General features: G+C 39.8%; 2 protein-coding genes across 5 annotated transcripts in view; both read right to left on the reverse strand.

Annotated features, from left to right (window-relative positions):
* Positions 1-16,595, reverse strand: part of LOC114256275 (uncharacterized) — a 73,694-nt gene that overhangs the window by 24,231 nt on the left and 32,868 nt on the right. For 2 of the 4 annotated variants that reach the window (XM_028195908.2, XM_028195907.2), the window contains exons 12-14: positions 10,408-10,530; positions 10,260-10,313; positions 10,120-10,189 (exon numbers count right to left, since the gene is read on the reverse strand). In XM_028195908.2, coding sequence (XP_028051709.2) covers positions 10,120-10,189; positions 10,260-10,313; positions 10,408-10,530 — 247 coding nt within the window. The remainder of the gene's footprint in view (positions 1-10,119; positions 10,190-10,259; positions 10,314-10,407; positions 10,531-16,595) is intronic. The other 2 variants (XM_082873497.1, XM_082873496.1) reach the window with 1 other exon arrangement.
* On the reverse strand, positions 3,265-5,095 carry LOC145792599 (uncharacterized). Its single transcript, XM_082873499.1, has one exon. It carries the CDS (start codon positions 4,956-4,958, stop codon positions 4,161-4,163), a length of 798 nt encoding a protein of 265 aa, XP_082729625.1. The 5' UTR covers positions 4,959-5,095; the 3' UTR covers positions 3,265-4,160.

The following is a 16,595-nucleotide window of genomic DNA, read 5'->3' on the forward strand; positions in this document are numbered from 1 at the left end:
GAGGATGAGGCTAAGTTACCCGAATGGGTAAACAAAGAAGAAGATGCACCTGGAACAACTAGAGACCGGCAATCAAGCAGATAGCGTAAAGCATCCTCAAACTCAGAAGATAACATATCAAAGACCAAATCAGAAGTTTGCATAACTAGAGCTAAATCATGTGTCTCTACAACACTAGACTCGAACGATCCCCTTAACCCCCTGATGTAACCATGAAGCTTCTAACAAGTCTTCCGGGTATGCCTAGGCTGGCGACAGTAATCATATAATAAAATATCCTTCCCTAAAGGATGAGGAAAAGGAAGCGATAAACCATTCCCATCCCGAGAAGATGCAGAAAGTAATGCTGAACGACGACTCTTCATTCTGGACATACGCAAAGGCCTCCTGAAGAGACAGAAGAACATCCATGCCAAGGACACGACTCCGAATCGTGTCAAACTCAAATGTCTTCCATTTATTTCTATCAATCTAGAGTTCTGTCAACAGTGCAAACAGACTTATAATCCAGGAGATGGTCGAAGCGTTTCCAACCATTAGTCAGAAAGGTGTAATACTGAAGAACTGTCTGCTCTCCCTGGACTAAGCATTCAATAAACCGACACAACTCAAATGTCTGAGAAAAATTCCCCTTCCAGGAATATGTAAAAGCTACTGCCTCCCCCAAACATCCTAGGCAATCTTCATGAATAAATAACCTACACCAATCTCAGGGACCATGAAATGAATGAGCCATATCAAAGAGTTGGTAATCTCCCATTGATCATAGGCAGGATCAATAATATCTAGTGCATGAACTCTCCCATTAATATATCCCATCTTCCCCCTACTCTTCAGAAAAAGTGTCTGACACTGAGACCGTGTAAGGTAATTCTGACCATTAAACAGAGAGGTGGTGATTTTAAGGATAGGTTTTAGGTTCTCAGAAGTAGTAGTCATAACTCGACTGAGACTCCCCTTTAAATGGGTGGAAAGTAGTGGATGCACTAGATGGGTCAGCCATTTTTATGCTACTATCTTAACCAAAACACAACATTAATCACAATAATGGAAGGAGGGAATGGAGTGAGCAAGCAATCTCAAACCCAGACCACTATGGGAGCATAACACTTAGATTAATGGGGTCATTTACTACCCCAAAGAATAAGTAAAAGGGTGAAACTTTAATCAAATAACAGTTTGAGGTTTTAATCACAGTAAAAAAAATAGAGTATAAATAATTGAGAGACACTTTAAAGGCTATTACAGAGGATTCGAAACACACAGGGAAGACCAGAGGGAAGTCTAAGAAACACCTATCAGACCATGAAGACGTCAGGAAATACCCAGGAGGGTGTTGGCAAATCTATCCAACCCAAGGCCTGAAAAGAGAGAAGTCCCACAATGGCTCGGGTTGTTGCAAGCCCTAAAGAGGCTGAAGGGTACACCAAAACACGGCCCAACAGTATCGCAAGCCCTAGAAGAGGCTTGAGAGAGTGCTGAAAAAGATTGGAGAAGACTTGGAGAAGATGGGCGGCTGTCGGAGTGGTGATTGGTGGCTAACAGAAGGGTGATTGGTGGCTGTCGGAGGTATGGTAGCGAGATGGGAGCCTTAAGGCTCTGATACCATGTTTGCTTAAGAGAAAGCTAACTTAGGGGACGATAATAATATCACCCCTTTTATATTAATCAATCAAATTGTTACACAGAAAGAAAGGCACTAATTAAGGAATTACAATATAATCTAAATAAGAAAACACAAATAATAGAGTGATTCCAATCATATATTCTAACATAGAATGATTCCAATCATATATTTTAACGCCATCTCAAATCTTGCATGAAAGAGTAAGAGGAAGATGGGTTTCAGACTATGAAGCACGAGTACTCCAAAAATGGTGTAGTACGAGTACCGAGTGCGGGTGCAGGTACGCCGAATACATGTCGGGTACGGCAAATACATTTGGGTATGTCGTGGTACAGCATCGGTATGACATCAGTACGGCGAGGTGAATTTTTTTTTTTTGTAACTGCTAGAATTTGTTGCAACCTTTATTATTCTTCTTTCAATTTTGAAATATCAAGTATTTTATTTCCAACAACCTTTACTTATGAGTCATGATTTTGCTCTATTTTGCATCATGTTTTAGACAATCAAAAAAGAAAAATAAAGAATTATATAATGTAAAAATATATTGATAGAGATAAATTGTATGTATTATTGATTGATTTTGATTGATATATAGATGTGTTACAATTGATTGATTATATAGATGTAGGTTAGGTGATGGTAGGTGAGGAGTAGGTGAGTGTAGTAGGTGAGTGTGTGGTAGGTGATGGTAAGTGTGTGGTAGGTGATAGTAAATTCTAACAACCCCCCGCAAACTCAAAGAGGATAGAAACTAACCAACTTGAGTTTGAGAGAGAGGAACAAAACAAGAAAATACATAAAAATAAACAAGAAAATACATAAAAATAAAAGAGGATAAGAGACACTGTATGGTCGTGTCAGACCATTGGTGAAGACACTGGATGGTGGTGTCATAACGTTGTAGAGGACACTGTATGGGGGTGTCATAACCATGTAGAGGACACTGTATGGTGGTGTCATAACGATGTAGAGGACAGTTTATGGGGTCATGTCGGACCGTTGTAGCAGACACTGTTGTGACAGTTGTTGTGACAGTTTACAGAGTCTTGTCGGACCCTTGAAGGAGCTAACCGGAATCAATGTCGGGACAGTTTACAGAGTCTTGTCGGACCCATAAAGGAGCTAACCGGAATCAATGTCGGGACAATTTACAGAGTCTTGTCGGACCCTTGTAGAAACTAACCGGAATCAATGTCGGGACAGTTTATAGAGTCTTGTCGGACCCTTAAAAAGTCGCACCCTCAAAAGGTGTGCCCAATCTTTCAAAAGGCGTGCCATCAAAAGGCGTGCCCAATCCATAAAAAGGCGTGCCATCAAAAAGGCGTGCCAAGTTGTCGGGCGTCAAGAGGCGCGCGATGCGCGTGGCTGCCTCGGCTATATAACCAAGACTGAACCTGAGGCTGAGGCAGAGGCTGAGACAAAAAACCTGCGACTTGCTCTGAAAAACTCTTCGTTGTGCTGAGAGAGAGAGTCTGGAACACTCTGTTGCGAGAGATAGTCTGTAATACTCTGTTGCCCAGAAAATGGCCTCGTCTTCCCGGAGTCTGCTCACTCTCTTTCCTGACCTCAACGAGTCAACAAGAGAGATAACGGGTGTGGTGGCCAGTGAAACTCAACCAAGCGCTTCCGGTTTTGCTCCGTTGAACTTTCCGATGCGGTCTGTGGAGCAAAAAATGGCGGTGCAGTCGGATGTGGAGGCCAATCAGTATACCTTGAAGTCATGTGTGGAAACCATGACTGCGGTGACAAACTTGTCGAACCGGCTGCAGAGTAGGGCAAATGAGGTGCAGCAATTAAACTCCCAGCTGGCTCTGCTCCAACGCATGTATAAGGATGCGCGAGCAGAGATAAGTGTGCTAAAGGCGGAAAACAGGGAGTTGAAGCGGAAGGCCACCGTGATGTTCCGATTTGGAGGGCCGCCATATGCTGCAGTGGAGGAGCAGGGAGTAGTGATCATGCCCAGTGGAGTGGGAAACACGGAGGCAACACCGGCAAGGGCCGACCAGGACGGAGGCAAGAAGAAAAGACCGGCGGCAGAGTAGAGAAAAAATCCCACCTGTGAATGTGGTGGTTTGTTTGTATTTTTTTTTTTTTTTTTTTTTATGTGGAAACATGGTTGATCGGGGTGAGCCCCGATATGAATAAAATGAGTTTGGTGTGCAGATCTTCCTCTGTGTCGTTTTGTTTTTTTTTATTTTTTTTATTTTATTTTTTTTTATTTATTTATTTATTTTTTTTTATTGACTCAGACCCATGTGCGCCGGATGGGTGATATGAAAAACATTTTGAGAGGTGGAATATAAAAAAAAATAATAAGAAGAGAAGGGGAAAAGGGGAAATATATTAAAAAAAATATATATATATATATAGATATTAAAATAAAAGAAAAGTATAAAGTGGGTGGAATAAATTAAGAAAAAGGATGGATATGATTAAAGGGAGTATGGGGGAGAGAAAAAGGGACCAGAGAGAGTGGGTGTAAAGTGAGAGAGAGAGACATGTGCAAATCAAGTTGTGTTTCGGTGGCTTTTCAAAGAAGATGGAGTAAAATAATAAAAAAAAAAAGAAAAAGAAAGTTCAGTGTTTGAAAAGATGGAGTAAAATAATAAAAAAAAAGAAAAAAAAAGTTTAAGTGGGCTCTCTCTCTGTAAAGGGTGTGTGTGGGAATGGTGTGTTCATTTTCCCTGAATGTTCTCTCTCTCTCTAAACCTTCATCGTGTAGCAACTTTCTCCTCTCCGATTTGTACACAAGCATCACCCTTCGGGTTGCAAGTGCTGCAGCCTCACTGGCACGTAATGTCCCACTTGCCATAATGGCAGTGAATTCAGCGCAGATCTCCTCTTGTACCTTGTCCCGGGCATTCCCAATAGGATCATTGACAGATGACTCCCCAAACTTGGCAAGTTGCTCTTCAGATTTCACTTTACTTCCACTCTCTTTGAGATTCACTTTTGTTGTTGATGACTTGCTACCACTAGCTACAGATTTCCGGACGGTGCTTGTTGGCTGGGAAGTCTGGACTTGTGTAGGGGGGCGAAACTGTGGCACTTGGGGAACAGCACCTGCTCTCAACGTTGTCTCCAGTTGCTGTATCATAGGCAATATCATAGCACCCATTGGACTGCTCATAACTTCATTGGGGAGGTTCAAGCTATAGTCTGGAATAGTTGCACCCACCAAAAATTGAGCAACCTCATTGCTGAAATTGTTGCAATTGTGAGTGAGCAAACTGTAAGTTTCTGCAGTGTACCGGGGACTGATATCCTGCAAATACATTTCAAAAACTTCCTGGGGCACATGCGTGACACCAAGATCTACCACTCTCATTGGGGAGGAGAAGGAGCGAGAGATCAATCGATGTTGCGTCAAAGAACAGAGCTTTGGAGAGGGAAGCTATTGGTGAGTGGTGAAGAAGAGTGAAGGTATGTGTTTGTGATATGTGTTGAAAAAACTCCCGCGGGCAGCGAAGGCAAGGTTGCCGGCCGGCTGCCCGCCGGTAAGAAAGGAGTATAGGCCTAAATCTTATAGCTCTGATACCATGTAAAAATATATTGATAGAGATAAATTGTATGTATTATTGATTGATTTTGATTGATATATAGATGTGTTACAATTGATTGATTATATAGATGTAGGTTAGGTGGTGGTAGGTGAGGAGTAGGTGAGTGTAGTAGGTGAGTGTGTGGTAGGTGATGGTAAGTGTGTGGTAGGTGATAGTAAATTCTAACATATAATTTTTTAGACAAGCTATTTTTTTTTTAGGTTTAATATTGAATCTTTGATTTGTATGTTGGATGTTCAGCTATAAATTTAAAAAAAAAAAAAATTAAAAAAAAAGTGATGTACCCGTACCCGTACCCATACCCGCACCCATACCCGCACCTGTGCTTCATAGGTTTTAGATCGAGAGAGAGAGAGAGAGAGAGAGAGAGAGAGAGAGAGAGTTGTAAAAAGCAAGAGAGATACCACCGTGAGAGAGTGAGAGAGATACTGCCATGAGAGTGCGAAACATGATCGACGGGGAGATTTCCATGGTGAACTTCATATTTGAACTTTAAGGTTTTGGGAGATGAATGGTTTTTAGGGGTGTGCTAAGGGGTGAGCATTTTAGTGGATGTAAAGTTTTCAAAAGGATAATTTTGGTATTATTTGGAGGGAAGGATTGAAATTTTGAGAGAAATTTTAAAGGTTTTGAAATTTATAAGTGGGGGTCCAAAGTAATAAATGAGATGGTAATAGTAGCACTCTTTATAAATAAATATCTAAGAAGCATGAACACTTCTAAGGTGTGTCTATGTCATATCCATGTTACCAACACTCATTAGACACTCTTGACATTTGTCAAACACACATCCTAATTTGTTATATTATTTATTTTTATTTTTTTTGACCCAAATACGCTTCAGACACTTGGGAGATCCATGTGAAACACATTATAAGTTTGATTTGAACAACACAACTTAGAGATCCACATGAAACAATATAGATTTATACCTATTAATTCCTCCTGTAAACTCTTGTAGGAATTAACGTTATGTTGTATTTTTTTATTATCTTTTAATGAAATATTCATAAATGACATAAATAAATATATAAAGTCATATATTTTGTGTATGTTCTCCACGTGTTGTATTCTGTATTTTTTGAAAATTGATGTATCAGTGTGTCTATGCATATTCATGTCGTGTCGTGTGTGCATGTGCTTCGTAGATAAATATAATAGAAAACCCATGTGGGGGTTTTGTACTTCCAAAGGCACATTAATCTCTACTTAATCACAATTAAAAACATAGAATTCTTAAAACTGTTTAAGGTCTGTTTGGATGAATATGGATTTCAAATCCAAGGGATTTGACCTAATCATTCAAGGACAGTAACTTGAATTGAGATATGATAGCTTGTCTATGAATTTGAAATAACTATACAAAAGCAATTATTCGAGATCATGCTAAGGCTTCTCTTTCTAGCTAACCAAACCAAGCCTTAAGTCCCATCAAATGGGGTCAGCTACATAAATCCTTTTTCTCCATGCGGATCTATCAAAGGCCATTTCCTTAGTCAAATTAAGTATATCCATATCTCTATTTACAACGTTAGCCAACGTTAATTTAGGCTTACCTCGTCCCCTACCACTTCCATCAACCGTCACTACATCGCATCTCTTCACTACTGCCTCTGTTGCTCTTCATTGAATATGACCAAACTATCTCAATCGATTTTCTTTCAACTTATCATCTATCGGTACTACTCCTACCCATTCCTGAATACACTGATTCATAATTCTGTCTTGTCTAATCTTTCCATACATCCACCTTAGCATCCTCATCTTAGCCACACTTATCTTATCTACATGTTGTTTCTTGGTTGCCCAACACTCTGCCCCATACAACATCGCTGGTCTAATAGTTGTTCTATAGAACTTACCTTTTAGTCTAGTGGATATTCGTTTATCGCACAGTACCCCAGACGCACTTCTCTATTTACACCATCCCGCCTTAATCCTATGGGCCACATTCATATCAATTTCCCTCGATGTTGTGATGATACCCTAAATAACGAAAATGTTCACTCTTAGGCAGTTCTTGGTTCTCAATCTTCACTTCTCTTCTGCTTTCATTGTTATTGCTATTAAATTTACACTCCATGTACTCTGTCTTAGTTCTACTTATCCGGAATCCTTTAGATTCAAGTGCTTTTCTCCAAATTTCCAACTTTGTGTTAACACTTTCTCTAGTCTTATCCACTAACACAATATCATTTGCAAAAAGCATACACCGTGGCACGTCATCCTGAATATTTCTCGTCAACTCATCCGTAACTAAAGCAACAAGATAAGAAATCAAGGTTGGTGTAACCCTACAGTGATAGGAAATATGTATCTTTTATCTCAAATATGTATCTTTTATCTCAACTTATCTTTTTCCATAGTTTTTCCATCCAGTAACTTCGGGTCTGTTTGGTTTTGTAGAGTGATTTTGGGAAAAAAATTTCTAAAAAATTTGTTTGGTTTATAATTTTTCCAAAACAATTTCCAAAATCACTCTCTTACACATCAATCAATCACTTTTTCTCTCTTCTTTCTCCTTCTCAATCACTTTTTCTCTCACACACATCTACTCAATTACAACAAAATATCAAATCATTCCAAACTCCCAAACTCTAAAACTACTTTCAAAATACACAGCCAAACAAACCAAAAAAATTTCTAAACTCTCTCCCCAAAACAATTTTTAAAAACTACTCTCTCAAAACCAAACCAAACATACCCTTCAAATCCCTTGTTTTGAAATCCATATCCATCCAAACAGACCCTTAGCTTCATCTACACCTGTTACATCATTTTTCTTTTTCTTTAATCTCATGTTTTGCTAAGAATTTTCCAACCAAAAGAGCAAGTTAAATCCTATACATTTTAAAGTAAGCCAAAAAATCAATTGCGCGTCTGGTAATTAATCAGAGGACAATCAATTTATAAAAATACATATGTATGTAGGTTTAGAGAAGAGAAAGAGTTGAGGAATAGGTTAGACCTCATCCCCATTTATATTGATCATAAAGATTAATTATAGGAGTGTCATAAGGCATAAATTATATGCCAGCCCATTACATCAATCAAGGGAATAAATTAAGGATATAAGCATATAAAATATTATTTCCTATTCTAACACTCCTTCTCAAGCTGGTGCGAAAATATCTCTCAAGCCCAGCTTATTGAGAATGCCATGAAATGATTTGCTCCCTATGCCCTTGGTGCTAATTGGTCCCCAGTCTTCACAAATGGAATACATATGGTGCCATTAGTAAACTTTTCCTTGATGAAGTGCCTATCAATCTCCACATGCTTTGTTCTATTATGTTGAACTACATTATGAGCTATGTTGATTGCGGCATTGTTGTCACAGTACGATCTCATGGAATCGGTCTGATGGATCCCCAAGTCTCCCAACAATAGTCTAATCCATAGCAACTCACATATACCCTGAGACATTGCCCTGAATTCTGCCTCAGTACTAGATCTATCAATCACATTCTGTTTCTTACTTCACCATGTGACTAGGTTGCCTCCAACAAATGTACAATATCCAAAAGTTGACCGTTTGTCAGTGACTGATCCAGCCCAATCCGCATCAGTAAATACCTCATCCTGAGATGTCCATGTTTTGAGAAATAGAGACCCTTTCCAGGAGAAAACTTTAAGTACCTCAGGATTCTCATAACGACCTCGTTCTAGGAGCATACATATACTGGCTAACCATGCTCACTGCAATGGCAATGTCTGGAAATGAGTGGGACAAGTATTATGAGCTTACCCACTAACCGTTGGTATCTCCCCTTGTCTACTGGCTCTCCCTCTTGATCCTCACTTAGTTTTTGGCCAGAGTCTAGAGGTGTATCACAAGGTCTACCGCCTAGCATCCTAGTTTCTTTTAGCAAGTCAAGTATATACTTTCTCTGACATATGAAGATACCATCCTTGGACCTGGCTACTTCAATGCCCTCGGCTAAGTATTCCTTCAACTGAGGGATCTCCTCAACGTCATCCCCTGTCAGAACAATATCATCAACATAAACAATAAGGATTGCGGTCTTACCATGTGAGGAGTGTTTCACAAATAAAGTGTGATCAACTTGACTTTGCTTGAACCTATATCTCAATATAGCTTGAGTAAACCTTTCAAACCAGGAGATTGCTTTAGCCTGTACAGTGACTTTCGAAGTCTGCATACTTTACCCTTTTTTTTTTTTTCTTTTTTTTTATAGTTTTTTTTGTTGTTTACGCATTAAGAAAGAAACAGAGAAGAAGCTCACAGAGACACAAAGAAGAGAAGATCAGGCCACGTATTAGACCCCAGTCAACACACCAGTGGACCAAGAAGACCATACGAGGGCGACTGAAGCAAGGGTTGACCAGACGAGTGCGACGGAAGCAGGAGTGGACCAGACGAGGACTACGAAGCCTCCACGAGAGCCGACAAAAGTAAGTGTGGACCAGACGAGGTCTACGAAGCCTCCAGGAGTGCTGACAGACCTATATGGATGGGCTAGGGCTGCCGACAAGTCTAGAGGAGGGCAAAGGAGGCTTCAGCTGCCCTAGAGAAAGCTGACTGTCCTTCGGCTTAACTAGGTAAAGGCTGAATGGCCAAGGGCTGCCTTCGGGTGGCCTAGGGCAGTCCTTCGGGTGTTGTTTGATTGGCGTTAGGTTCCTCCTGTTAACGCTCTGATACCATGTAGGTTTAGAGAAGAGAAAGAATTGAGGAATCGGTTAGACCTCATCCCCTTTTATATTGATCATAATGATTAATTACAAGAGTGCCATAAGGCATAAATTATGGGCTAGCCCATTACATCAATCAAGGGAATAAATTAAGGAAATAAGAATATAAAATATTATTTACTATTTTAACAATGTATTAATCCACGAGGCACAGGAATACTCAAAACTTCCAATATTGGTAGATTATGCATGTAGTGGTGTGGGAAGAGTTACCTGATCAAGAAGGTCACCAACATTCATTCTATCAGCCACTACCAGGGAATGGGCAAATCCACATGCAACACTACAGAAAAAATAGCCCCCAGTGAGTAAAATTTAAGCATGGCATACATGTGCACATGTAAAGTACCAACCTGATGACATGCATGCCCTCAAGAATTTCTACTTTCTTGGGATTTGTAGAAGATCTACAGGGTACAAACAAACACAAAAGTGATAACACAATGGTAATAGAGAGAAGCTCGAAAAGACCAAAGTACTTTTACAAATGAATGAACTTACTTTTGTTCATCCGGTCCATATCCCAGCTCCCCAGACAAAGATTGGCCCCAGCTTATGCATGAAGTTTCAGCACCAACAAAATGGTGCGTATTGCCTGAATCCATGCAACGTATATTCCAGCCACTGTAAGAGAACAAATAAATGCAACGGTGTGTATTTTATTGTGCTATTATGCTGACAAAAGTTCGAGAAAATTAAAATTTATGATTTCCTTAATGACTGCATAAACAAAATGCCACTGCCAATGAGCACCTGGAAAACATATGCACAGTGATGGAAATAGGATGCAGGAAATCATCTATACAACTCCAGTCTCAATGCTTCAAAATTGGAAACAAAAGCAGGAATTCAATAGAATGTACAAATAACATTTAAAAGGGTTATTTAAAAAGACAGCTTCAAATTTTTGAACAAAAATTATATCGCAAACCTAATCTCTAAACCACGTGCCAATCTTTCCACAAAAAGGTCAAACAGATCATGAACATAGTATCTTGTAGCTATACCTTGAAGATAAACAGATGTTGTAAGCATAATTACATACCAAATGTCACATGTTACAATTTGACCCATAGAAAAGATAACTGACCTAAGACAGCATTACATTACTGATTCTTTGATTCAATAATGTATAGGTGCCTTCTTAAATATGGGGATGGAAGCAACCTCAAGTGGCTGAAGAGAATTAATCATGAGGCATTAACTTTTTTGATCAAGGTAGATAACTAGACTGACATATATGACACACAGTAAAAAATGGTAAATCCTGGATGAGTCAATGGTTAAGGTCTGTAAAATGGTTATAGACCTCAATAAATCTTCCAAAAAATTCCACACATTGCTCCCATATCTATATTAACCCACTTAAACCTTGTACAACTTGATTATTCTTCTGAAATGACTAAAGTGACCTCAAATCAAGGTTTAAAACATTGAAACAAAGTAAGGATTTGTTGACTCTGTTGGAGGGTAACCACTTTGTGGCGACCGGGGGGTGGGGTGGGTGGGTGGGTAGGTACCCTTTGTGAGGCTGCACGCTCTGCCAAGGAACGGAGTTGTTCAACTATGGCGGGTTGAGAGGTCAGCTCCTTTGGAGAAGCAACCGGAATGTGCTCCAAGGTCCTTACTTGAGTTTCTCTACTGCTCTGGCAGGTCGTCAGGCCTGCTCCAACTTGTGTGTTCTTCTTTGGTACCATGTGAAGTGAGCCCCATTCTTCCCAGGCGGAGTATAATTTGGGTAGGAGAGGCTAGAGGTGATCGGTCGTGGACCCTCTAGGAAGATGGCAAACTTTAATGACTTGAGAGAGCCAGAGGTGGAGGAGAAGTGATAGGTCACTTAGCACACCAAAAATAAAGGCTAAACTAAATTCCAATTCCTTAGAATAGAGATAAGTTTAGGAATCGATCCACATGGAGTAATGAGATATTAAGATTCTTAAATTAATTTGACGAAAGTGGTTGACAAAGATTGAATCGAGAATTGAAATGTGGATAAAAATTCAAATTAAACTAAATATTAGAATTGAGAGATTTAACTGCGCCGGGGTTGCTTAACAACTCTGCCGGTCCCAAGCTCGGGTAAGGGAGGAGGGTTGTGTGTTAGGTAGCCGACAATCAACATGTAAAAAAGCTGCTCGGATCTTTTAGAAAAACACTTGAATTTAAAGGATTTAAGATAAGCAGAACTAAGATAGAGTATATGCAGTGTAATTTTAATAACAGTTACAATGGAAGCAGAGGAGAAGTGAAGATTGAGAACCAAGAACTACCAAAGAGTGAACATTTTCGTTATTTAGGATCGATTATCACAATGACTGGGGAGATTGGAGCGGATGTGGTCCACAGAATTAATGCAGAGTGGCTTACGTGAACGAGTGCGTCTGGAATACTGTGCGATAATCGAATACCCATTAGACTAAGAGGGAAGTTCTATAAAACGGTTATTATACCAGCGATGTTGTATAGGACGAAATGTTAGGCAATTAAAAAACATGTAGATAAGATGAGGATGCTAAGGTGGATGTGTGGCAAGACTAGAAAAGACAGAGTTAGAAATGAGTATATTCGAGAATGGGTAGGAATAGTACCGATAGAAGACAAGTTGAGAGAGGAGAGATTGAGAAGGTTTGATCATATACAACGGAGACCAATAAAGGTAGTAGTGAAGAGATGCGATACAGTGACGGTAGACAGTAGTGTTAGGGGAAGGGGTAGACCTAGATTGAGATGGACTAGTGTAGTAAATAGAGATATGAATCTCCTTAATTTGACTAACGAAATAGCCTTGAATAAAGTCAAGCGAAGAAGAAGGATACATGCAGCTGACCCCATTTGATGGGACTTAAGACTAAGTTTGGTTTGGTTTTGTTTGGTTTGGTTTGTTTTATTAGAATTGAGAGATTGATTGGGGAAAAATCCTAGGAAAATGAATCCACCACTAACTACATAAATAGGGTTTGAAGTCATAAATTGATTATTACACTGTTTAAACCACCCAATATTTCACAACTACAAGTTTGAAACATTAATCAAGAGGATTGTCGTGTCTAACATATATGCAAGAATCATCTCAAGTAGTACAAGTTGTTTGCTCTATACTAAGGTAGCAACACGAAGACGAATAGAATAATTGAATGGCTTACCTATCAATAGGTGAGACCTTGCATACATATTGAATGAATGCGTCTTTACAAGAAAGGAAATAATAAATCAAAACAATTACAAGCAAGTAATCAGTGATTGTGTAATCACGGATTCTATTCTAAGAATACCAAAAACAATATATTAACATATATAATATATTCCAACACTCCCCCTCAAGCTGGTTCAAAGATTCTAAATCCAACTTGACAATGGATGATTGAAGCAAAGAAGGTCCCACAAACTTGGTGAACATGTCGGCAGTCTGGTCAGAGGAAGAGACAAATGATGGACTAACATGACCCGTGCAAACTTTCTCTCAAATAAAATGGACATCAACCTCAATGTGCTTAGCCCTCTCATGAAGAACTGAATCGGAAGAAAGCATGATAGCAGACTTGTTGTCACAATATAATTGAGATGAACAAGCTTCCTCATAACCTAACTCTAAAATAATTGAACACAACCATAAAAGTTCACATGTCCCCTTAGCCATAGCTCGATACTCAGCCTGAGCTGAAGAACAAGAAACCACAACTTGATTCTTACTTTTCCATGATAACAGATGTTTACCATAGAGAGTACAAAAACTTGAAGTCGATTGTCTATCAGTCTTGGACCCAGCATAATCCGCATCAGTAAAACAAGAAAGTCTAGTATACCAACTAAGAAGTATAACCCTAAACCAGGGAGCACTTGCAACCTTGAAGTCCATGCCTTCTCAAAACCCTAGCCTTTACTTCAAAACATTGTGCACACATCCCAAGGCATGGCCACACGTGCAGGAAATGTTGTCGGATGTTCAGATTGGTGCAATGTGCAATTGGTGATTTTTACTAGGGACTGCACGTGCGGGAGTGGGTGCCACACGTACGGGAGTGGGTGCCGCACATGCGGTGAAAGCTTTTTTTGGCCTATTGCACTCCTTTTTGCTCCTTTGGTCTAGATTAACCTGATTTAATCAATTGTGTTGAATGTATCAAGTTATTGCCATAGCAGACTAAAAAGTATAGGTGAAAAGATCCTAAATGTGTACATTTCAGCAACTATCAAGAAGATCAAGGCAGGTGTAGAGATGGGGGAGTGATAGTTAGAGACCTTGAACACTTACGGTTTGTGTAGTGATAGGTGTATATTGTTGTGTGATGATGATGGCCGCTACATGTATGATCCGTCATATTGGCTCCTCTAGTATTGGAGCCCAAGCAACCTATTGGGGGTGGGCTCTCCTCAGCTCAAGGAGTTGATATTAGCTCTACTATCGTCTGGGGTGGAAGGTCTACTATCTTCCATGGCAACGTATCATGCACGCAAAGGTGTGGGTGTAAGGTACACATAACCTTTCTAAACCTGGTCAAGGTGGAGCTGCCTTGACAAGGAGATAGCCAAGCAAGACCTTGATGGTCCCATGGTTTTAACCTCCAGTCCATAGTCGTCCGATGGTCCCAAGCGGGAGTGCTTGGCCCTACTCCCAGCCTAGATAGCCAAGTATTTGAGTAGAATGAGTGAGGTAAGGCCTAACCTTAGGCAAAACATGTGGGCTGAAGCGCCGAGCAATGTTATAAAAGACGATTGGTACACTAAGGCGCCGAGGTCTCCTGGGCCTAGGCACAAGGCGAGGCGCAGGCTTCACCAAAGGGGTGGTGACCACTATTAAATCGCCTGCCGGAGAGACAAATGAGTTTCCTATCACTGTAAGGTTACACCAAGGATCTACATTAAGTCCTTATCTTTTTTCTTTAGTTATGAATGAGTTGACGAGAAATATTCAGGACGACGTGCCATGGTGTATGCTTTTTGCAGATGATATCGTGTTAGTGGATGAGACTAAAAAAGAAATTAACACAAAGTTGGAGATTTAGAGAAAAACACTTGAATCTAAACGATTCAGAATAAGCAGAACTAAGACAAAGCACATAGAATGTAAATTTAGTAACAGTAATAATGAAAGCAAAGAAGTGAAGATTGAGAACCAAGAACTGTCTAAGAGTGAGCATTTTCGTTATTTAGGGTCGATTATCACAACGACAGGGGAGATTGATGCAGATGTGGCCCATAGGATTAAAGCAGGATAGCATAAGTGGAGAAGTGCGTCTAGGGTATTGTGCAATAAACAAATACCTACTAGACTAAAAGGTAAGTTCTATAGAACAGCTATTAGACCAGCAATGTTGTATGGGACAGAGTGTTAGGCAACCAAGAAACAACATATAGAGTGTTGTTGAGATGAGAATGCTAAGGTGGATGTGTGACAAGACTAGACAAGACAGAATTAGGAATGAGAATGAGTGTATTCGGGAATGGGTAGGAGTAGCACTGATAGAAGATAAGTTGAGAGAGGATCGATTGAGATGGTTTGGTCATATTCAATGGAGACCAACAGAGGTAATAGTGAAGAGATGCGATGCAGTGATGGTAGATGGTAGTGTTAGGGGACCGGGTAGGCCTAGATTAACATTGGCTAGCGTTGTAAATAGAGATATAGATCTACTTAATTTGACTAATGAAATTGCCTTTCATAGAGCAGCTTGGAGAAGAAGGATACATGTAGCCAATCCCATTTGATGGGACTTAAGGCTTGGTTTGGTTTAATTTGGGATTGAATGCCCAATGTATTGGCATCTGTAATAAGAGTAGAAATCTTCTGTAGATTCACCATATTAAATCAATGGTCAGATTTTAAACAAAACCAATTAAAGCAACAATAAAAAAAGTTCTCAAGACACAAGCCTTGGGCCTTATTGTGCCTTGGACTAGTCAGGCGCCTTATCGAAGTCGCCTGGCCTAGAACACTACAAGGCGCAAACCTTGGGCCTAGATGGGACTTGGGCCTAAGTGCACGCCTTTAATAACATTGGGATTGACAGGGAAATATGTGAGCCAAGTGCTCAACTTTAGGCTGCAAAGTGAGCGTGGGTGAGCCAAGAACCCAAGGTGAGCGCCTAGGCAGATTGACAACCCAACTCATTTGCCTTAGAGCTCTCATACTTGGTGGTGTGTATGCTCTCACTTAGGCTACACATGCAATCTCAATTGACTGTGGTGCCTTGCAACTCTGCCACGTGGGGGTGTGATGGCAATGACAGTGTCAGGTGTGGTATAGGAATCAAGATCCTCTAGAGTGATTTTTTAAATGGCTAAGATTTAATTCTACAAAAGTTGAGGGTACAATAGTGTTGAAAATAATTACTCTAAAAAAAATCTCAACCATACAAAAAATACTCTAGATCTAGACTCGTGGTATAGGTACCTACAAATGCAAAACACTATGCATATAATGCTAAGGTCATAATCACAACCTATATCTATAAGGAGCTGGGAACAAACTCTAGAACTGGTGTTAGTTATCTATCTTATTGCCACATGCTGCTGAACTTTTTACCTACTCTATTGATCCCAGATTCAAGCACCAAAATGAGAAGAAGATTTCAATTCAACATTACCTTTAAAGAACCTGGAGTAACAAATACCACTACACATTAGTTTAGTCCTACTATATTTCAATTACTGCAAAATTCATTAAGAATCAGCAATTAATAACTAACATC

Source organism: Camellia sinensis, chromosome 6 (assembly GCF_055761805.1).
Source record: "Camellia sinensis isolate YWXY chromosome 6, ASM5576180v1, whole genome shotgun sequence".
NCBI lineage: Eukaryota > Viridiplantae > Streptophyta > Magnoliopsida > Ericales > Theaceae > Camellia > Camellia sinensis.

Coding starts and splice junctions, on each gene's coding strand:
- LOC145792599 (XM_082873499.1), bottom strand. CDS start 4,958: ATGAGAGTGGTAGATCTTGGTGTCACGCATGTGCCCCAGGAAGTTTTT.